We start from the raw sequence: 23,902 nt of genomic DNA on the forward strand, positions 1-23,902 counted from the left end.
ACAAATTCCTGAGAGCAAGAGACTGGTTTAGTGCGAAGGAAATGAGAAGAACGTTGCTGAGCATGTGCTGAGCTCCAGGTCACAAACCCGCCCCACCCCGAGTTCTGCTGCTCTCACAGCAGAGGCACTAACATGAGGCGTCAGGGGACATGAGCCAGCCCCTAGGGGCTGCGAAAGGACAGCAGTGTTAGTTTGAGAAACCCACGTGCCTCTGTGATTCAGGTTAGAGCCTGTGAGGTATGATTTGCCGTGCGAGTGGGAGGGTTTGGAGGCATTGAATTAGGTCCTTGTTACTTCAGTAACTGGTTCTGGCCCAAGGTGTCGGGCGATCTTTGGAAGGAGTAGTAATTCTCATGATAACTAGTTCTGTGCATGAAAATCGAGTTGAGGGTAGGATCAATTTTGACCACGGACTGCAACAAGGAAATAGTGGTCACAGAACTTAATACAAGGTTTCCTCTTTTACTTTATTAGCATAAATCCTACCACCACAAATAAAATTTGGCTAGGAGAGGAAGTTCTCTTTCGGGTGTGAAGAAAATGCATACTTCCATTTTTTAAGGAAAGCATAGCACAAACAGATGGAGGTGTATCAGGGAGTCAAACAGATTTGTCTTGTTATTCACTACTTTGTCACTACTTTCATCTGAGATGTAAAGAAAATAATGTCCCCAGTGAAAAGGACAAGGTGATTTAATATGGACTATAATAAACTTAGCTATCACTTCCACACTAAAGCAAAGCAGTCCATCAAACCCTGAATACTTCACCAGACATATCTGGCAAGATAAACTGAACAACTGTTTCTTATTATAAGTGCGATGTTAGTCAACCTAAATAAGATAATTAAAAAAAAAAAAATCCCAAAACTCAAATAAAAACAAAATCCGAATCTAGTTCTTTGGGAATGCTTGTATAAATAAAAGCAAAAGCTAATTAACAATTAGTACTCTCTTTGTAAGGTGCAAAACAAGGTCCTATGTGGGAAAAGCTAAAATTTAATTTCCGCCTAGCAGTCCCATCACTCTGAATACTTTATAGGTCCGATATAGGAACGACATTTGCTTCTACTGCCCATTTTCAGCAATACATTATTCTCTCTGGAGAAGGCGGTCTGGGGAGTCACAACACTGCAGCGGGAAACAGTGGCACTGAAGGGAGACGCAAGAAAGGACAAAGCTCGCTAACAGGCCTTACTGAAACGAACTTGTAAAGCCGAGGTAGCCCGTTAGGGTTGGCCTCATGTGAGGGCTCTAGGGAGCAGTGCAACAAAGGTGAGTCTTCCTCAACAGCATCGCGGACACCCCGACTCTCCCTTTATGGAGGGGCGGTTCCAGGCCTTGCAGGACTTCCTTCCTTCTCCCCAGCGAGGCGGTGGTGCTTCCTCTCCGCCATGCGGATGCCGGCCACCGGACTCCAGAACCCTTGGGATGCATACAGTAGTTCAGCAGGCAGCACGATCCCACTGCTTCACATTAATGCCAACGCCAAACGTGGGACAGAGTTACCGGATACCCTCCTTCCCTCCCCCCCTCACCCCATACACTGTAGGAGCCAAACATGTCATTCCGTTTCTGGCTTACTCCTGGTTCTGTATCAATTTATAATTTGCTGGAGATTTTACAGAGGTGCAAACTTTTCCATACGATGAGCCCAAGACTGCGGAGTGCAAACAAAATTTTCTAGGACTGAGGCAGATTAGCATCTGACTGGATAAGAAAGTGATGGGGAATACACATGTCAGAATATAAATAACCAGACCAGTTCAGATGCTCCTTTGTGTTCAGAGTGTTCCACCGCGTCACCCCACCCTCCGACCCCAGCAGTTTAATGGCCGGAACTAGAATCAGGGATAATGTGGGAATGATTTCAGCACATTGGTAGAAAGCTCATCTGACAGAATTCAGTGAACGCAGTTCTGGTATTTGAGGGGGGGATGGGGGTGGGGGGACTGTCAGAATTACAACAGTATGATTTATCCTTACAAAAGGGCTGTGATGAATTACATTTTGATCTAAAATCTGGGAACTAACCTAATTTGGGGATAAGAACCTATATCAGCAATGTGGCTGTGGGACATTTTTCCTTTTCCTGATCTCATTACAGTTATCCAAACAAGTAAAAACTTCAGAAGGATGTCTTACAGTATTTTTTTCTTTCAGCTTCGTAGAGCTGCAGCTTCAGTTACTATAATATACTCTACACACTTCAAAATTACATAGGAAAATACCCAGAACAACTAAATAAATAAAAGGCTAAAGAAACTGGAACAGTACTGTGTCTCCATCTGAGACGAAATCATCCACTTCGGCATCACAGAGAAGGGCTAGGACGATTTTTTTCAAAAGATTTATATACAGGTTTGAATCCAGAAATTAAGGTTAAAAGCATAAATATCGATAATTTCAACTAGATTCAGAATGGTTTTTCAGAAAGATATGATACAACAATTTAGAATAAAACAAAGCAGAAAAGCATCATATTTTGGTTTGCTTGAGATATACATAAGGTGCAACAACTTTTTCTCTTGAGGATGCTTGTGGGACAAATGTTAGTGTCGATGGTGTTTGCTGGCAGATTAAGGTACACACCATAGCAATATGATTTTCCAAAATATAAAAGGATGACAGAAATGAAATGAAAATGATAGATGGGTGGGGGGCACTACAGGTTGGTCTGAAATATTTGTGCTAACAAATGTTGTTACCTGAAAATACCAACACCCTTCTCCAGCGGATTCAGGGCATGAGAAAAGCACTATTATTGAAATCAAGACTTCACTCAGAGAACAACAAGGCGAGTGTCTAAAGGACTATAAAGCTTTGCAGGATTTCTGCTACTCTCAGTGCCTAACCGCTTAAAAATTAAGCATCTCTACAAAAAGGTTTTTTTTTTTTTTTTTTTTTTTTTTAAAGTATCTGAAAACAGTCATATCCAGTAGATTGCCCTCCCACCCCACCCCTGCCTAAGGGAAAAGCCACTGAGGTTTAGGAAAAGCAGATCAAGTAAGATATTAATCACATAGAAAAAAGTAATCTTTTGTTTTGCTTCTTTTTAAAAAAGGTCCCATGAATATACAGCAATCTCTTAAGGAAATCTAGTGAAATGTCATTGGAGGACTGAAGGAGGGTGCTCTGGCAAAAATAGATCTATTCTAACGTGTTCTATAGAATAACAAGTTAGTACCATTGTCAAGGTGCATGTTCTGCACCAAACAATTTTTGTTGTTGGTTTCTTTTACCTTTTTTTTTTTTTTTTTTGGATTTTTAGCTAATTATAATTTTTAAATCACTGCTAGCAAGTGGTCCAAAAACTCCAACAGCCACCAACATTGGGACCCAGCAATTTTCAAACATTCACTTTGTGTTTTGAAGTTTAGAAAATATTAATAAAACAGCATCATAGTAAAAATATTACACTAAAACCTGGGGCTGCTTACCTGATTTATTTCTATGTGAATGGGGTTAAGTTTTAACCTCTGACTAACCTAGATTACTAATTCCTTCTTCCTCCATGCCCACAATGATTATGCATTTTTGAGGACACCGTTCCAATGCTCTGCTGCCCTCTTTACCTGCTTTGAAGAAAAAAAACCAAAAAAACAAACCAAACAAATCCCTATATTCTTTTTCAATTCTGTTAGTATGTTGTACATATTTTCCAGCACCGAAACTGAAGTAATATCTACAACTATGAAAAGCTAAACCTAGTTGGTACTAATAGAGTCATTTTTTTGTATGGCTATTAGGTCAAATTACGATTAGGAAAAAAAAAGTCATCATTACAATTGAGTCAAGTATAAATAAGAAAGCTAGATAAAACCTTGTAAACTGTCACCATGTAGAGATCTAATTCAAAAGCTTCAAACTCGAACTAACGCTATCAAAATTCCGCCAGTTTGAAAACCAATAAAAATTATTGCTGGAATCCAATCATTAAAATTTGGTAGTTTGTGCTGCGATGCAAGAGTGGGGATACACTTTGTGCTATGGAACAAATACCCTGTAAAATCGGTAGCCTCCGACTAATTCTGATTTATCACTTTGCATGTGTTGCTAGGAAACAAGACACTGTGAATGTCAGGTGGTTAAGTCAATATGTCGAATGTTCTAATAAGCCAGGTAATCCGCTTGGCACTGGCATACACAAGGTTGGTTTTATGTTCAAAAGCAACAGAACACAAAAAGGAAACAAACTGCAGGTGGCTCCATGACTAAGACTCCCACCCTGGTCAGGCATACCTCCCTCATCGTTTATTCCATACCTCCTTCACACCACACAACTCAAAATGGCTCTAGAACCCCGCAGCGGCAATCAGGCTGTGCATAGCAGTTGCTACCCGTCCAGTCTGTCTGGGATGGATGGAAAAGGTCTGTAGCTCAAAGTCCACATGAAGTGAGTGTCTTCAATGTGTTCAGAATAGTGAAGTAATACTAAGGTCACTTCTGAATAATATTTTTCTTTTGTTTGTCTGAACGATCCGTTGGTCACTTAGACCCCTGTGTAAAAATAAAAGAATCCTCAAGGCATGAAAACATCGGTAATCTGTAATCTGCAGGACTCTTCCCCTGCCTGGGAAAATATTTGCCACAATGTGCCCCAAGCAAATGCTTCTTGGTCACTCAAGGCTAAGGAAAAAAATTCAGCTCGTAAGAATTCTAAATGTTTTTTTCTCTCTCTCTTTCTTTTTTCTTGTTTTGCCAGCAAACTACCACTCTGGTGGCAAATATAAAAGTGCAGAATATATATGGACCACGAGGCCGAGCATACACCGCTAACAATGGTACATCCACCTGCCCGCGCTGCTTGGGGGTCTCTGGAGCAGGCTTTTTAATATTATTCTACAATATAAATGTAGGTATAACCTATTATATAAACCATCTTAGAACTTAAATCTCCATGTACAAAAAAGACTAAGAATATCTAATAATAACTAGTGCAGTGCGTCAGTTTTTGTTGTTGTTTTTTTTTTTGTTTTGTTTTGTTTTTTGTTTTTGTTTTGAAAGAATAACTAGATAATATACGAAACTAGTTTCACACTCTCTGGTTGGTAAAAGAGATGCTGGATGAGCTACAGTAAAGGCAGCCTTTTACCAAGTTACCACCTATTACCGTCAAAAGCCTTCAATAGAAAGCAAAGCTCCAGGATCATCCCGTTTCTGCTCCTGACAAGACAGAGAACATCACCCTCAAAGACTCTGGGTTCCAAAAGAACACACAGCGGCCCAGGATGCTAACTTCCGCTTCAAGTGAATCTGGGCCGTGCAGGGCAACGCGCACTTGTTTGCAGTCTGTATTTCCCACCACACGGACTCACTGGCATCCCTCGGTACAGACAGGGCTAGGGTAGTAGGTAAAGCACAATGTTTTACAATTAAAGGCGCTTCACTGGTCAGCGCAGGAAATAAGTACAGGGGCCTGTGGCATTTCTTTTGGCTGTCCATCATGGGTGAGCGGAGTGGACCTCTGACCCCTGCAAAACAAGGAGAAGGACAAAAGAAGTCACCCACTGAGTACCTTATCAGAAAGATAACAGGATGATGAGTAAGCAGTAAGAGCTTTCCAGTATCTTTTACTCCCTAAGGCCGACTTGTTACTTATGCTATTCAATTAAAACCATTTTTGTTCTCAGAGCTGCTTCTTTTTTGACATTTTCTTATCTCGGTTCTCCTCGCATGACTTAACCATCTACTCTGCCCCCAAACAACCACCTCCATTTTGCAAAGGCAGGACCTCAAGTGCCACCAGATTTGGGGGCGACTCCCTAAGAAGTGGGGAACTTTTAATCAAGGGCTGTGGCTCTAAGATAAGTCGTCTTCTTGATCCACTGATATTAAAATATGAACCATGCCTTTCCTCGAGATGCCCAAAGGGAAAACTCTCCTGTACTAATTGATCACCTCCAGGCTCATTTCCCAAGATATATAATAATAAACCCAATTTAAAACGTAAGGCCAATTAAAGCAATGGCCCCTGACACCAGAGGCCTGTGACTCCAACACAAATGAATGAAAAGACAAAAGGTTAAGTCTCACAGGCACATGGGCAGCACATGCACAGGGGAAGGCGGCAAGGGGGAACTGAGTTTAGAGTATGAGAACATCCAGGTGACTTGGGCCAAATAAACATATGCGGAGAGAGAACTCCAGAGAGGACTAGACAATTCACAGAAATACCCATTGTTTGGATTGGAACTACCACCAGACGGAGCTGATTTCTCATTCAGCTTTTGGTACATGAGTAGGAAAAATTTACTTGATGGTTGTAAGGAAACCCTTCAATTTCTTGGTAATTTGAGCTTCTCACTCTAAAAAGATGGGATGGGGCACGTCTCTGACATTTCCCAACAGGCCCACCAAAGACCAGAAAGTGTCCACCCCCAGCTCTGGCCGCCAGTGGTCTGCACAGCACGAGGCTGGAAATTGCTGATGGAGCAGCCAGGCCTCTGGTGGCCTGACCTTTTCGACACAGTATCTTCTTCAGATTACACAGAACAAAAGGAGCTGTTTAAAAATTCAAATTGTACTATTTGAAAATTCAAATTTTCATCACTATACCCAAATTTCTTTCTCTTGATGCACACACACAAAAACAGTGTAGATAAATTACAACGTTTGGGGATTTGAGAATCCAATAATCTCTTAGCCGAAGATATTAGGATTTTAGAAAAACAAAACATGTGTTATAATCAAACCTCTGGATTAATCTGTTCATTCATGTGGGGATGCTGCAAGCACCAACTGTTCAATACGCTCAACTCTTTGTTCAGGAAGATGACATTAAAATGCTGGTTTTCTTTACCTTTAAGTTGGAATCTGTGACAGTATTACAACACTAAAAGAATTGTAGAAAGTAGTGAAAAAGGAAACACAAGAAGAAAGAGAAGTGAAAGATGGAGAAGTACAGTATCCAAAAAAGAGCAACAGGGACAGAAAGAAAATGGGGTGGAAGCCCAGCTGAGTCAAAGAAACGAGCAAAGGAGGGGGAACCTGACATGGCTCCAGCTAATGGATGGGGCAGGTCCTGGGGGAAGGGGCAGCAAGATGTGTCACGACATCCTCAGACGTGACAGAAGCTTGCTCAAGCAGCAAGCTCGGTGGAGCAAAGGCAAAGACCCTGGAGTTCAAAGACCTTACTGCAAAGCTTAACTCAGCCTGGCTGTGTTTTCTTGGCAAGTTAACCGTCTGCAACATCGTTAAAAAGGAATCAAAAAGACCCACCTGGTAGGGCTGATTTTAGGACTAAATTTAATGAGCTTTCCCTTATGAAACCCCTAGTAAATAAACACGCTCTCAACGAAAGTTTATTCCAACTTCCCATTTCCTGCATCTTGCAAAATGGACTCTCTATGTTGGGTTTCTGAGCTTAATGTCAAAATTTCTCATGACAAGAATGCAGGTGATACATTTCTACTCCTAATTCTGATGATCACCCTCTAACATATAAACCTGGGTGATGCCTAAGCAGTCATCAGTTGCCCAGGTAGAGGGCAGTCTGGTAGCTCTGCTTTAACAGGGAAGGGCTGGAGGTGCCCTTTGACAGCTGTATGGTTACTGAACATGTGGTCCACATACACAATGGCATATTGCTCAGCCATCAGAAAGGATGAACACCCACCATCTGCACCAACATGGATGGGGTTGGAGGAGACTGTTCAGTGCAATAAGTCAAGGAGAGAAAGACAATCATCGTACAGTTTCACGTACTCGTGGAATGTGAGGATAGCATGGAGGACTTTAAGAAGGGGAAAATGAAGTGGGTGGAAATCAGAGTGGGAGACGAACCGTGAGGAGTCGACGGACTCCGGGAAACAAAGTGAGGGAAGGGAGGGTGTTGGGGGACGGATGAGCCCAGTGATGGGTATGCAGGAGGGCCCGGGCTGCGCGGAGCACTGGGTGCTATACGCAAACCATGATCATGGAACACTACACCAAAAACTCAGGATGTACAGTATGGTGTCCTAACCTAATAAAAATGAAAAAAATAAAAATACTAAGAAAAAGAAACAGGTAAGGGCTAAAATTAAAACCAAGATTCTTCAGGGGATCTGTTTTTCTAGAAATTAAGAACACTAACCATTTGTGTGACTGATAGTAAGATTTTAGTATGCAGTAGTGTTCTTTCTAATGGGTGGTTTTAAAGACAAGAACCTTTGCTCACACCGTTTTCTCTATGCTTGGTGAGCTTAGGCAGGCACACTTCAAGAACACATCATTTACTCATCTACCCAACCATTTTTCATTCATCCACTGTTATACCAAGAGCTAAGGAAGCTGGGGACAGGAGGATTAAAACCAGTGCTGTGCTTTCAAAATATACCAGGAAGAGACCGATGTGTCCATGAATAATTACAACCCGGTGTGGCAGCTGGGCTGGGAGCGTATGCACAGAGAGGCCAGAGACTTCGGGAGGAAGACGGAGAGAAGACAGCAGGACTAGAGATGGAAGGAGGGGCAGCAGTTTGCCCAAGAGGGGACTGTGTAAAGCCCAGAACCTGGCTGGGCTAGGCAGCAGCAAGTGATGCCACGTGATGGCAGGGTAGTGAGGACGGGGTGGTGGAGATGAGAGGCGAGGTCTGCGGAGGCTTCCTGCCATCACAAGCTGCCAGTCCTGGGAGGCTGCTGAGCGGAGCCAGGGTGGACCGCAGTTGTGTTCAGAGGGGATGCTGGCAGCAGCAAAGGGGGCTGTGTGATAGACTTTTCCAAGCCCTGAATTATGATCCCCTCTGACTTCTTACATTGCCTCTTATTTCCAAAATTTATGGGGCACTTAGGAACAAGCAGGCATATAGTTCATCTTCTTGCATGCGGAGGAGTTTGTCCTCTGTACTCGACTGTAAAACCCCATAAGTGGAGAACTGTGTGTTCCCTCCTTCGGAGACGTGAGCAGATTTTAACAGTGTCTGTCAGCATTCACTTGCTATTAGGCACTTGCAGTATACTTGTGAAAAGGAATTTGACTTCTCTCATCTAGAGGTGATTTGTGAAAAGGCTCTAGAACTATATGACAAGGGAAAGAAGCAAACAAAGCTTACGTCAGGGCCTCCTAAACATGGATGTGGAAGAGGAGAGTGAAACCCAATGGGTGGGTATGGAGGTTGTGTTAGATCTAAAACTCTTGTGGTGAAGACTGGAAGTCTGGGAAATACCTGAATTTACAAATGGCTTTTTTGCCTTCCCAAAGGGTCTGTTTAAATAGCAGAATACCCAATTATACGCTCAGAACTTAATATACTTTCTGTGAGACTTTCCTGATTCAAAAGGCCTTCAGTTCTATGATCCCATGTGATCTTCACCATTCTGGGTTTCTTGGGGGATACTGTCATGCTCACTGGAAGATGAGAAAACTGAGGCCGAGAGAAATAAATGGCTTTTCAGCAAACAGACAAGGACAAATGCAAGCCCCCTGTCCTCTACGACACGGGTGACAAGACCTTCTTCCTGAGCATGGTTCCTTCCAGTAGCATGACCACTGCCACCAGCACCGTGCCCAAGGGTGCGTCTCCCGTGTGCCTGCCCTGGTGCACGAGCTCATCCCATGGAACACCTCTGCGCAATGAGTGCCACCCACACCCATTTCACAGAAGAGAAACCGGAGGGTAGAGAGGGGAGTGATCCACCTTGCTCATGACCTTGCACTCCACCGATAGTGGATGCAGGGCTCCAACCCAGGTCTGAGGCCTGACCTTGAAGCTCACACCTAACGACTAGATGATGTGGCTTCTTTGTTCTCCCACGCCTCTTATGGAAATGAAGTGCAGCCACAGAACAAGAGAGTCAAAATGCGATACTTGGCTGACTATTTTCCGGTATTTTCCCACACTGCTAATTAGGAAGTGACTTCCTCGTGAACCACAGCACATTGTGAAAAATACCACACATCCCGTCGGGAAGTAAGCCTCAGCTTCCATGTCGTTCTCCCTAACCCTGTTCCGCATGAGGGGTTAAGGCTGGCCAGGATCCCCAACATCCTGGTGACACACACCACTCACCTGTGCACATTTTCCATGGCGGCCACTTCGGCCAGCGCGGCGAGACTGAAGAACGCAGACACGGCTGGCATCTCTGGAGTGCTGCTCCGCGTCTCTGCGGCCTCAGGGTTCTGGGAGCCTTCGTCATGGCAGCCTGTCTCAGTCACTTTCGGGAGACTCCTCTGCAGTTGTTCCTTTGGTTTGTCATCTGTAACAAAAGGGAAATTCATCGCAGGAGGATCACCACATCCTCTCCAGAGAAACGACACAGAGAAAACTCTTCGCCAGACAATGTGAAATGAGCTAATATTCTTTGTTCACTTTTGTCATCCATGGAATACCAAGGCTTTATAGATTCTCTTCTCCCATGGTAATAAAACTCTTTTATCAAGCTCAATTCCAACTATGGACAGTGTTATGCCCTGAAACTAAGTGGAAGAGAAGCTGTGTTTTATCCAAGGACAAAGAATAGGTCTGTCTCAGAGTAAGAGGGGAAAAAATAGGCTTTGACCAAAATAAAACTGATGGGACTTCGGCAAAGGGGCCTGTAGATGCTCTAGAAGGCCCCTAAAAACCCGACCAGCAGACATTTCTGATTAAGCCGTAGGATGCCCAGCTATGGCAACTTGGACATTGGGTCTGCTCTGACACCAACATTCAGGACGGCCTAAACTAATCCCAATGAGATCGATCAATCCCAGTGAGATCCCCAGCTGTTATTCTTGTTCTGAGGATTTACTAGAAGGAAGATGAAGGGACCTCTGGTATTCACAAAAACGTGCTAAACCTCTATGAAAATATACTGTTGGAAAGGAGTACATTTTCTTTACTATGTAGCTGTTATAAGGGAGGAGGAATCTTTATCATGATTTTTAAAACATTTTGAATATAGAAAGCAATTGATAAAGGCTGTAAATGCCATATATCAGAACATGAGAGCGCTATGTGCTTTTCTAAATGAAGGGAATATTTCTAAGATCTTTCACTCTTTCTGTAACTGAAAATGAAGCTCTAACAATTTATGAAATCAAAATCACAGAACAGAACCCAGAGTGAAAATGGAAGGAGTGAGGGATCGGCTGGACTACATATCAGGAAAACTAGATCTAGTTCTCTCCCTACTTCTACCTAGTAGGTCAATGTATTAAAAAATGAAATCCTACCAATTTGAGCTTGATCTCTTATATAACAGGGTAAAATGGAATATTTAATATGCTTTATTGTTCTAACAATGTACACATGCTAAACATAAACTGTGTCCACTAACTGTCTTCCTATTCTATCTCAGCAATGAATCTTTATTTGCAATGAGATTAACCTAAATCAGGTATTTATAAATACTACACTCAAAACACACTCATTTAAACATTGTTTTTATTTTATTAATTTATTTTTTCATTATGATAAGCGTATTAATACCCATCAGCTCTGTTAAGTCGTCCCCCAACTCAGCTCCCCTCTGGTAACAGTTTGTTAGTTTAGAGTCTGTTTCTCAGTTTGTCTTTCACTCTTTTTCCCCCCTATGCTCTAAACGCCTTTTCTATTTATAGAAGTCACTGTGGACCTCTAACCTTTTTCTGGAAACTGGAATAGGGCAGAGGGAGGGACACTTCAGAGCTGAGGGACTGAGATGCCAGGGGTGCCGAAAGGTAGGAGGACAACCTCAGCCAAGGCCCCTAATGCTTGGTTAATGGAACACCCCAAGATCTGAGGGGGGTGTGCTCAGAGTCACTCTCTGTCCCCACTCCTTAACTTGGGCCCCTCAGGCAATTCTGCCACAATGGAGGTCTCCAGGAACAGCCAACATACCACACGCCATGACTGAAAAATGGAGAAATTCAGTGTAAGTTAAGATTTGGTTAAAGATCAGCCCAGAGAACTCAAGAAATCCAGAAGCATTCTCAGAGTCTCTCATTGGTGAGAATCAACTTATTATAAAGTGCTGGATGCTATCTAAGGTTCCTTAATCCACTGGTTTTAAATATTTGATAATATGGTTTGTAGTGACTTGAACAGTGAACTGTGAAGAAACACTGATTCATCTAGTATTTTTAAAAAAGTCTAGGATCTCTGGGAATTTACTTAATGAAGACTGCTTTTGTGCATGCTGAGAAAGAGAAGGAGAAACACGCAGTCCTAAAAATTACCTTTCCTTTCTAAGAATGCTCTCGGAAAAAGAGCTATGATTTTAACACGTATACATTTTGTACATTTGGGAGCTTGTGGAAAACTAGTTCTCAAGGAGATGCAGAGAAAGAATGTTCCTGCGGCCAAACCCACAGAACAGACCTATTTTTCAATGAGGACCCACAGCTGGCTTAGAGCCATTTGCTGTCCAATGTGGCCCTGATAGTCACCACCTAGCTCTGGTTTCTCTCATCTAAAGTTCCCTCTTCTTACCCAAAGTACCTCCTGCTGGTGATACCCGGCCATCTGCTGTCCTGACAAGGTGGGTGATCTTGGTTTTCCTTGCTTTTCTCTTTTGGCTGCCCACCAAGGGTTCTTGCGTTGTTGTTGGCTCTGGAGTGTTGGGAATGGATAGGGCATTTTTAACCTTATGAGCAGGCTCTGTGGTGTTTTTGTCTTCTGAAAATATGGCTGAAATAGGACAGATCATATATAGTTACACACAAAAACATAAGAAATCAACATTACTCTTAGAAACATTTCTCAATGCCTAATCCATCCGAATGGAGAACTGAGATTTAGTTTGCAAAGTACTGATGGGAAAAAGAAAATGCTGCCCATGATTTTAACCAAATATACTTATTTATATTTGCTTTGATAAATTATGTACAGAGGATTCAGATGCCCTCTCTCTTTTCATAGCCTACTGAACCAACAGGCCATCAGAGTAGCATTTTATTTTCTAAGTGTTTGGATCTTGCAGATTTGGAGGGAAATATAGTGTAAGTAAATCTGAGTGAACTGTGCTCCAACAGAACATAATTTCTACATGGGAGTCAGGGTTCCTATCCGAGATCCTCTTGGCCAACCTGGTCTGGGGAAGATGACAAGGGAAGTTTCTCTTCTTCTGAGGACACTGAGATTAAATATGTATGTGCTTCTAAATTTATAGTCATCACTGCGACACTTGCTTTCAGGCACCAGGTCAGAGTGATCAGAAAAGAAATTGTGAAGCCTGACCTCCTCCTTCTGTGCATACTGACTACTCAGCAAAGACCTAACTCACAATGGTGATGCCTGCACATAAGGAAACACTCTCCCATTCACTGAACTCTAGGACCTGGTCAATGTGCTTATCAGTAAGAGAATTTAAAGAAGTACCACAGGCCATGACTGAAAATGGAGAAAGGTATTAGGTACCCTCATTCTAACTGAACACCAGTGAATCATTTCGCAGCACACACTTCTTTCTGAGGAGTCACTGTGTTGAGAGTAAGGAGTACGCATGCCATGCAAGTCCTTGCGTCCAGTTCAAACAGGCTGAGGATGCCTGTATCTTTTCGTATATACTTATTTCCTCAGGAGTTCTTTCCTCCCACCCCACCCCACCCCCAATTTAAAAGTAAGACAAGTATATGTATATAGGAGTGTAGTACGCTTTTAAGAGTATATTCATGTAGTCAAGCTTAGTAACTGAGACTTTTTTTAAACTTTTTTTTAATTCTAGTGGCCTAAGGGTTTTTTTTTTTTTTTTTTTTAAGATTTTAAAATTTATTTATTTGAGGAAGAATGAGTGAGAGAGAGCATGTGAGAGGAGAAAGTCAGAGGGAGAAGCAGACTCCCAAGAAAGTCAGAGGGAGAAGCAGACTTCCAGCTGGGAGCCCGATGCGGGACTCGATCTTGGAAGTCCAGGATCACGACCTAAGCCGAAGGCAGTCGCTCAACCAACTGAGCCACCCAGGCGCCCCGGCCTAAGGGCTTTTAAGCAGGGAAAAGAGGCAAGGCATCTTTCCATTTTTAAATCACCCAATCCTTAAGAGAGGTGCAGAAACAGTTTCTGACAAAGAGGGGAGTGTGGCTCAGGAAATCAAGGTCTGAGTGGCCTATTCCATGCACAGAGCCAGGAGATAACTGAAGGTGCTGATTGGAAGGCAGAGCTGAAGGGAGACGCTGGAAATGCAACAATGCGAATTGCACAGGAGGAAAGAAGGCTAAAATAAGAGGAAGAGAACAGCGCAAGAATAACTCAGGGTGTGAAAAAATGCACATGCTGGTATAAAACCTTGTATGGCCTTCACTTAAACATTTTAATCTGGGTTTTTAACGAGCTTAGGTACATCCTTGGGAAAGCAAGGCTATGAATTTGTTAAGATCTTTGCCCTTAAGAGACTGATTCCAGGATTCCCATTCCAAAACAAGTGGGAAATCATTTCAGTTACATCAAAAGAAAGGATGTAAAGCAGAAATCATACTGTGACTTGTGGCTTGGCCTTACCTCAACAGAGCCTAATAGAGGGCCGTGTGGGACAGGCTTAAGATAATAGTTATTTAAAAGAAACTACCTGGCAACACTCCCAAGTATCTTTTCAAACAAGTAATCAAAAATTAGGAAAAAAGACTCCTTTTAAATTGTAGATCTGTACCCAGGAAACAGTCTTGGTGTATTTATACTTTGATATTTAGCTTAACATAGAGCAGTGCTGGTATGTATTTTAAGATTTTTTTTTTTAGTTTAAACTTCAATAAAAGCTGCCAGTAAAATAAAGGATAATTTGGTTAAGAAACCCTCCAAAGAAGTTTCATGACTCTGCATTAGCCTTGAAATTCAAAGCCTCTGATAGCCATAAAGAAGTCAGAATATGAGTTTACACTGAGGATAAGAAACCTCTATTAGATATTCACAAGCTTCAGAATTTCTACTTTCTTAATTCAGATCCTTCAGTTATCCCTTCTGATTATAGGGGGTGAATCTTAATCACTTCTCCAATATGTATACAACTTTACAGATGGCTCTTCCAGAAAAAGCACTAACCTATTCTCTCTTCTCCTTCCATTTCCTAGAAAAATCTAGAACTTACAGAAATAAGGGTACAGCAGGGTTCCAAAGATGAAGGGTGAACTACATCAGAAGAATTGCTTAGAGAAAGAACGAACCCAGGAGGTCAAAGAAAAGGCCACGTGGGTTAGGAAAAGATGACCTGATTTCTATACAAAGACCGTGAGATAACAGAAATGACAGTCACAGAGAGACCTAGATTCTACTCTTGACTTTTTAATTTATTAACTGCAGGACCACAGGTGTCTAGTTTCTTCATATAAAGATGGAGGCTGGACTAGACTGGCTCTAAAGGAGCCATGAGCCCCCAAATTCTTGTCATTTGTCACATAGCCCAAAATCAGGTTCCCAGCCAGCCTCCAGCCAGCTCCAGAGTCTCAGGGCAAGGGAAGAGTACTCCCTTGACAAGGACTGTTAGTTCTCCTGCCTTTGGTAAGCCTTCGAATGGTTTCATTTCAGTGGTTGCTGTTTCCTGGGTGTTCCAGATGCATTTGTAAAAACACAGTAAGAAGCCAAGGGGATGGCTGCAAAGGGGTTGCAAAAGGGAGGTAGAGTTAAGGCCTAAAAGCAGATTGGGACTCAGAGAAGCTCAGAAGCCAGGAGACAAGGAGCTGGGGTGGAAGGTAGGCTGGCCAACAGACACCAACCATCAGGTCCCAGAGTCTGGTGTGCTGGGAGACAAAAAAGGAGCAAGTTAGGTTAGAGACCAAGTGGAAGAGGCATAATGTGAGAATACACTGAAGGTTCTCATAAATCACTGAAAAGGAGGCCATTCCACCTCTGTTGATGTCTCCTCCTCTAAACTTACTGCCAGATCACAAAGTATTCATGGGGCCTGGAGATTGTCCACATTTGAAAGAGGGATATGATGAGATCTTGCCAGAATTTGGAAAGTGGAGGTAAGCCTGAATCTGCCCCATGCTTTGACCCAGGAGCTATCCCCAGACCATCCTATGCTGTCTGGAGGCCAAGACCAATGATAGTCTTCAGGGTCAGCACTCAGAGAGAACCCTATCCTAAGACAGAAGAACTAGGAAAAACAGGTAAGGCCAAGAAGTGGTCATCTGGGATGCAACAGCAGAACTGAGTCCAGCAACGTAAGCAAAGCAAAGGAAGGCCTGGTGGTGAGAGACAGGAAATGGAAGAAGCTCAGAGAGAGAAAAAGTCTGAAACTGAGCACCAAGAGAGCAAGCCAGTTCCTTTTTTCTTTTTTCCCTCCGTGCCAAACTAATGGAAATGTGAGAAAAGAAAGGCTTTTGTCCTCTAAAAACAAATTAGTCATTTCTCTTTCGGCTTGTAATTGAACACACAAACCTACCCAAGCACTGCGAAACAAGTCCACAGGGCTAGTTTTTATACTCCACGATAATCATAACACACTTGGAGCATATCATCTGAGAGAGATAATGTGAGCTCACTCCTGGAGCAACATTAGGAATGTGGCAATAAGAGACTGTCTTGTTTTCCAAACCCTGCTCCCCAAATGTGGGGTGAATCTTTTGAAATAGCAGCACTGTGGCTGTACCAAACCCTGGGAGGCCACTAGAGTGCTCCAGAGTTACGAATTCACATTCCAACTAGGGGAATCAAACCTACACAGAAATTACTATAGCCAAATCTGGAATCTCACAGCCTTTGGTTGGTCTCTCTTGAGCTGAAAATGCAGTCAGATGCTGAATGGAACACAGGAAACAGAATCAAATGAATGAGCCTTATCTAAGATCCCAGGAGACCCTGCTGAAGTTACACAGCAGCTATTTTGAACTTGAGAAAAGAGATCAAGGTTAGTCTGAGCATTGTGGATCATGTTTGAAAATCTAACTATAAACCAGATTTTTCTCCCCATAATTAGATTTATATACTGCAAAGGAATTAATCTTCTGGAGATTTTAAGTCTCAGGTTTGGTTTTTTTTTTTTTTTTCTCTTAAGATACCATTTAAATTGCAACATCTGAGCCAAATAAGGGCTCAGATATGCCCGAAAAATTGAAACTGTAAGCAGCCCATGTGTTTTAGTGGAAAGAGTGCCGATTTCTTCTCTTCCTGCTTATGTTGGTCAGGCTTCAATTTTTTATGATGTACTTAGGGCTAATAAGCCCTCCTGAATTCCCTAGGGCTCCTGCCAAGATTCGTTTAAAAAAAAATTGTGAAAGCCCTCTAGAAACTATAAAGCAATATTAAGTATTAATTATCTTCATCGTTATTATTACAATTAGAAACCTCCAATTTAAGCGTGAACACAGGACACCAGAACTTGGTACACAGATAAACACAGTGGCAGATATAAGTCATCTTGGTTTATCTGATAATTTAACCTTTAATTCTAGGGTGATAAGCAATCTTTTTTTTATTATCTGCAAAAGTGTCAAGAAATGTTTTAGCAATTTTAAATTTTAAAAGCATGGGGGAAAATGCTTAAATAGACTATCAGCTTAGCATTTAAACTGCAGATGTGATTACTAAGCATCTAAAGATTTCCGATATTTGGGGGTGGGGGAATGAACTGCAAGCCAATTATACTCAGGATGGTACAAAAAAGAATAGTGAACTTGGAAGTCATCCCCTTTAGCCCAAGTCAGGAAGAGCAAACTGAGCTGAACACCTCAGTGGAACTAACATTTCTCGTACAGACATCAGCTATAAACAACCCCTGTCTAACCTTTGCCCAAGATGGCTAACACATGTTAACATTATCCTGATTACGGTTTCATCTTCTATCCTTTGGCATGTATGCTCTCCAAGGTAGAGTTTAAATAAGCGATGGGGAAAGAGGGCCTAAATAATTCACCAAGGGCACCATCACCACCTGAACAAGGAAATATAGGGGAAGGTATGACAATCAATAGCCAAAAAGGTCACTTTAAATTACTGGTAATTCCTGATGCACAGATTCCTTTTACCCTGACCACATGAAGTGAATATACACTCCACTCCACACCAGAAGACATGCAGTTTTCAGTGCATACTCTTTAAAATTTGTAATGCAGTCATAAATATTAGTAATAAATATAATTAATATCAGCGATAATAACTCTATTCCACTAAACCCTTGGTACTGCCTGAAATACTTGAAATGGATTTACTCTTCTGCCCCCTAAAGGGCAGAATTAGGGCTGCAGACTAAGGCCACCCAGAGCACCACACTACCCACTCAAGAAAACCAGGTAGTAACAGCAAGTATGAGAGGGAAAATGACATTTGAGGCTGACGTGTTACCCCCTTCAGCAGTCACCCCACCCCTAAACGCACGCATCATACACATACTTAGTACACAAGTGGAGAGTGAACCTGGAGATTTAAACACAATTCATGCCACTGAAAACTGCTCCTTAGCAGTAGATCGGAGACTGACACCCACGCCTCCTAATTCCAACCTTATTCATTCTTTCTGCCTCTATGCCCATGCTATGAAACCACGCTCTGCACGACACGCCGTTACTGTTCAAAAAACAAAACATTTATAACAGTATCATTTCAAGTAAGGAGTAAAGATGGTCTAAGAGCCTCTTCGATTCCTCTGATAGTTCATCACTGCCTTGCACGTATCAAGTCTGTGCAGAATATATCTTTAAAATTCACAAGAGTTAATACATATATACCGCATTTTGGATGTTAGCATTTAATGCTGAGAGAAGCACGACAATTCCTATTTAGCTTTGCAGCTAAGAGCAGAAACAGTCCTCTGGAGAGGTTGTGCATGTGAAGTAGCAGGCCAGATAACAGATAAACTCTGGCATTTTTTTTTTATAAAAGTGCAGTGACATAAAGGCAGACATCTGGCTTGTGCGGACTGTGACTACCAAATAAAAACAGTTCCATGTTTGCTATAAACTCAAGTTTGAATATTTTTTTGAGAAATACCTTTAACACATGAGGATTTCTGATAAATGACTGAGGCCAAATGTGCATCTTAAATTTTTTTCTCCCTTTCAGGAAAGGAACGAGAGGTTATCTGGGAGTCAAAAGACATGGTCTTCTTAAGATCCCCTTTCTGGTTGTAAATAAATCAAAGGGACTGGACTCAATGATCTTTAAGATTGCTTCTAGTTTTCAAATGAAGTGACTCCTAATTAAGGACTATAAAAAATATTCAGCTTGGGGCGCCTGGGTGGCTCAGTAGGTTAAGCATCTGACTCTTGGTTTTGGCTCCAGTCATGATCTCCCAGTTGTGGGATCAAGCCCCATGTGGGGCCCCAAGCTCAGTGTATAATCTGCTTCAGGTTCTCTCTCCCTCTCCCTCTGTCCCTAACCAGCTCACATGCGCAGGCGGGCATTCTCTAAAATAAATACGTAAAATCTTAAAAAAACAAACAGTTGAGTTCCTTAAAAATAGTAACAATGAAAAAAAAAAAAAAAAGAATCAACTGTAAGAAGAGGACAGCCCGTTAACTGTCACAGAAATGAGTACTCACTGGAGGGTTCAATATTTAACAAAAATTAGGTAGACATCACAACTAAATAGGACTGTGGGAAATTTTGAAGTAAAATCTGCACTTAGGAAGCTATAATGTTATGCTAGTCAACATGGAACTTCTCCCTGGTTATCCATAAGCCTCTGGAACATTCCATCTGAACATATTTAGAGGTACTGGGAGGTGTGCTGGGGTGAAGTTCAGGATGGGAACACTGCTGGCGTGCCCAAGCCCAGCCAACTAGGAAAGCCCCACGCTGGCTCCACTTTACCCAAGACATCTGCCTGCAACACGAATATTTTTAGTTACAGAAAACTTTAATTTCTGGTGAATGGGTTTCAAAGGTTTTAAGTGCCCCTTAGACAAATTAAGCTCCATATGACACACTGCCTGACCCCCCAGCAGGGTCAAAAAACCTGACAGTTTTGATTTGAAAATTAAAAACAACCAAATTACGAGCCCTCAGGTATTGGGCTCTCGGGTGAGCCTATATATATTATGCCTTTTAAAACCTTTCCAACACAGACTACCTAGAATGACAGAGAATACTGCCGTGTTTACCTTCTGTAGGGTGAATGGCATCCAAGAAGAGCTGCTTGTTGGACCATTTATCCCCACTTCCTAAAAACAATGACAGAGAAAGAAAGTGAAACTCCACTCCTAGGACAGACTCATAACACTGAAGAGAAGACAATACATAAAACAGCTTAAATAGGAACTTTATCACACAAAAGAAGCGGAGTTTTATTTTAACTAATTCTCAAAATGGCATTTGCCAACTAAAATAATCAGATGATACAGGAAATGGATTGAAAATAAATCTGCCTTCTATGAAATACACTGCTGGATTATTTCTTGGACTTTAATCAAGACAACTGAAGATCAGTTATAAGGAAATGATAAAAGCTGACATTTTACCTAAAGAGGGAGTTTTCTCTACTGGAAGCAGAGAAAAATATTAACATAAAAAACAAAACCAAGAGGCTGGAGTGGAGGTGAAAATAAAACCCAAATTAAGTAAAAGGTTACATACAGGAACACGTAGGTACATATGTCTACACATGGAAGACAGGTGCATTTAAAGCCTCATTCCAGAAACACAAAAGGTTTCACATCTGGCCATGCAAAGAGGATGCGAATGGGCCTCAGATGAGTAGGCTCACAGCAGTCACGACAGGAACATGCAGGGCGATGCTAAAGAAAGCCTCACTTCGGGACACGTGGCTGGACTGAACCAGATGGGGAGGTTTATCTTTTAGGTGGAATAAGAATAGGAGTCCTGAACTATGAGAAGAAGGAAATCTTCAGATGAGCCCTGAAGAGGTTCAAGGGCCCATCAAAATCGTAACAATAAGACAGATGCTCAGAGTGAAGAGACGGTGGAGGGCAATGCATCTCTAGTGCCCTCTGGAAAGAAGTCATGTGACTGAAGGGGGTGGGAAGAGTTGGGCAAACGCAGTATCGTAGATTGGGGGAAAAAAAGAGACGGGTTACAGCTGCGGAGTGGAATCCTCCCAGACAAGAATCCTCAAGGGTCAGAGAAACTACAGAAATGGTGGCACTCTCATATGAACAGAAAACTCCTCAGGTTTCAGGAGGAAACCTCTTTAGGTGGCCCTGGTCTGAAGGCTGCCGAACATGAGAGAAACGAGAACAGTCAAAGGAAATACGTGAATAAGAGCTCAAGAAGACTAAGTTACAAAATGCACCAAATATGGATGAAAACAAAGCAATTTTAGGATTCATATGGAACACTGAAAATAGAGACATTATGGGATTTGAGTAGGAATCCAAGTGAAGGAGATCTCTCTTTGCAATTAGCTGCGGAGTCTAGAAATCGTGAATACGCCTGCATTAGGAGCCAATGACACTGAAGCAAGCCAAGGGGAGGAAAAGGCAAAGGCGGTGCGCAGAAGCGTTACTCAAAGATGGATTCACAATGGAGGTGGCCAAGAAACCTTGATGGAGGATGGAAGGCACCAATACCTTTTTCCGGAACATTAGGCTTCTCCTTTTTGTGCTTATATTTGCTGACAATTTTGTGGAATAAGTTCTTTTTCTGAGACTGGAAAGGACCTACAGACAATATTAATATAAATATATTTTAAATTGACAATGTTTCATAAAACAATACTGTGTGTTCCTAAACAATTACACCCTCCTCCCCCCTGTGGTACAAGCAAACGGAGTCCCAAGAAATGTCATCTTGCATATCTTTACTCCTCTTTAACTAGCGCTCAGCACCCTTCCTTGGGATTATTTAAAAGACAGTGATATTTTCCTTCGGAATGTATTGGGCAGAAGCCCCCACTGGGGCTGGGACTTCCTAAGCAGAAACTGCAGATTTAGTGACCAGAGACAGACCACAGACCCATCACTGCAGAGTAGTTACAGTTTTTAACAGACACAATTTTACTTTATTTTAGATACTTCAGTACGGTGAAGGAGAGGATGGCGGGGCATTTATTCTCTTCCAAGAAAATGGTTTTCCTAACAAGAACAGCACTTTCAGGACAATAATTGGCCTGGTAGAATCGGATAGCTTTCTGGCCTTTTCTGAGGTTATTCTGGGAAGAAAACATGCTTTAAAAATAGAAAAATATTTGCCCCAGAAATCGGGGTGGGAGGGGAGAGAAGTCTCAGATTGTATCTTTGTGTCCTCAGATAAAGGAAACAGAACTAAGATTTGTCAGTTACCCAGTCAGAAATGCCAACAGCAGCACTGACCTCCCCAAAGCTGTTTCTTTCTATACTGTGCTGATACATTCCTGTGGGAAACAGACTCAAATCATTTTATGTTAACTTCTGTTCGTTCATCTGTTAATGGGGATAATGAAAGTGCCTAACTCGAAGAGTTGATGTGAGGATTTAAGGACTTAGAGACTCTATAAGCTGCCCCTGCCCACCGGGCAGCATCCACACCCACATGCCCTGCCCTCTTGCCAAAGGCAAACAACTTCTCCTGCCTGAAATAGACAACTCACTGGCTCTTAGGTTCACCTATATCTGCAACTGTCACCAGTTTTAGAATATTTCCATCATCTCAGAAATAAATCCCACATCCTTTAGCTATCACCCTTCCCTATGATTCCCTTTATCCCTGAGCAATCACTAATTTACTTTGTCTCTAAACATCTGCCCATTCTGGAAATCTCATATAAATACATCACGTAATACAGTCTTCGCTTTCTGGATTCTTTGATGTGCTATGATGTTTGCAAGGCTCATTCTTGTTGTAGCATGTATCAGCATATCACTCCTTTTTAAAGGCTGAATATTTTTCCACTATATAGTTACACATTTTATTTATTCACTCACTGGCTCATAGAAATGTTGCTGGTTTTCCACCTTCCAGCTATTATGAATAATCCTGTTATGATTACACATATATAAGCTTTCTGTGGGAACATGCATGCTCATTTTTTGGGACACATACCGAGCAGTGGAACTTGCTAGGTCATATGGTAACTCCATATTTATAAACCTTTGGCGGAATCGCCAGACTATTTAACATCCTCATCAACACTATCACCTGTCTTTGATTATGACCTTCAGACGGATGTATTTCTCTCACTGTAATTTTGATTTGCATTTTCCTAGTGACTAATGATGCTAAGCATCTTTTCATGGATCCACTGGCCATTTGTATACTTCCTTTAGAGAAACATCGATTCTGATAATTTGTCCATTTTTTAAACTAAGCTTTCTTCTTACTGAGTTTTAAGAGTTCTTTATATATTCTAGTTAGAAGTCCTTTATCAGATATGTAGTTTGCAAATATTTCCTCCCATTCTGTGGATTGTCTCTCCACTTTATTAGTGTCATATGAAGCACAAAGTTTTAAATTTTGTTTAACAGTCCAATTTATTTACTTTGTATTCTGGTGTCACATCAAAGGATCCATTGCCAAATCGGAGGTCACTAAGATCTGACTCCTATGTTTTCTTTGAGAAGTTTTACAGCTTTAGCTTTTACACTGAGGTCTGTGTTCCATTTCAAGTTATTTCTGGTATATTTCCTGAGGCACATAAGAGTCCAAAGTCATTCTTTTGCATGTTGTTATCCAATTGTCTCAGCACCATTCTGAAAAGACCAATCTTTTCCCCATTGAACAGTCTTACCTTCCTTGTTGAAAATCCATTAGCCAATGATGATATATATATATAGGTCTACTTCTGGGCCTCAATTCTATTCTATTAACCTATATAACTACATTAGTACCATACTGCCTTGCCTCCTGGTTTTTGTAGCTAGTTTTAAAACTGAAAAAATTATTTTGGCTGTTCCGAATCTCTCACATTTCCAAATTTTAGAATCTCTTAGTATTGGGGCACCTGAGTGGCTCAGTTGTTTAGTATCTGCCTTCGGCTCAGGTCATGGTCCCAGGGTCCTAGAACTGAGCCCCACACTGGGTTCCCTGCTCGAGGGAAAGCCTGCTTCTCCCTTCCCACCTCTCCTGTTTGTGTTACTTCTCTTACAATGTCTCACTCTGCCAAAAAAATAAGTAAAATCTTAACAAAAAATAGACTCTCTTAGGATCTATAAAAGAAACTGGAA

General features: G+C 41.8%; 1 protein-coding gene across 11 annotated transcripts in view; it reads right to left on the reverse strand.

Moving 5' to 3' along the window:
- Positions 1-446: 446 nt before the first annotated feature.
- The window catches only part of BBX (BBX high mobility group box domain containing), a 275,777-nt gene continuing 252,321 nt past the window's right edge, over positions 447-23,902 (reverse strand). For 7 of the 11 annotated variants that reach the window (XM_059392032.1, XM_059392033.1, XM_059392027.1 and 4 more), the window contains 5 exons: positions 21,332-21,421; positions 19,907-19,966; positions 12,371-12,568; positions 9,992-10,178; positions 447-5,473 (listed from right to left, as the gene is read on the reverse strand). In XM_059392032.1, coding sequence (XP_059248015.1) covers positions 5,386-5,473; positions 9,992-10,178; positions 12,371-12,568; positions 19,907-19,966; positions 21,332-21,421 — 623 coding nt within the window. In that variant the 3' untranslated portion in view covers positions 447-5,385. The remainder of the gene's footprint in view (positions 5,474-9,991; positions 10,179-12,370; positions 12,569-19,906; positions 19,967-21,331; positions 21,422-23,902) is intronic. The other 4 variants (XM_059392031.1, XM_059392035.1, XM_059392036.1 and 1 more) reach the window with 4 other exon arrangements.

This window comes from Mustela nigripes, chromosome 2 (assembly GCF_022355385.1).
Source record: "Mustela nigripes isolate SB6536 chromosome 2, MUSNIG.SB6536, whole genome shotgun sequence".
NCBI lineage: Eukaryota > Metazoa > Chordata > Mammalia > Carnivora > Mustelidae > Mustela > Mustela nigripes.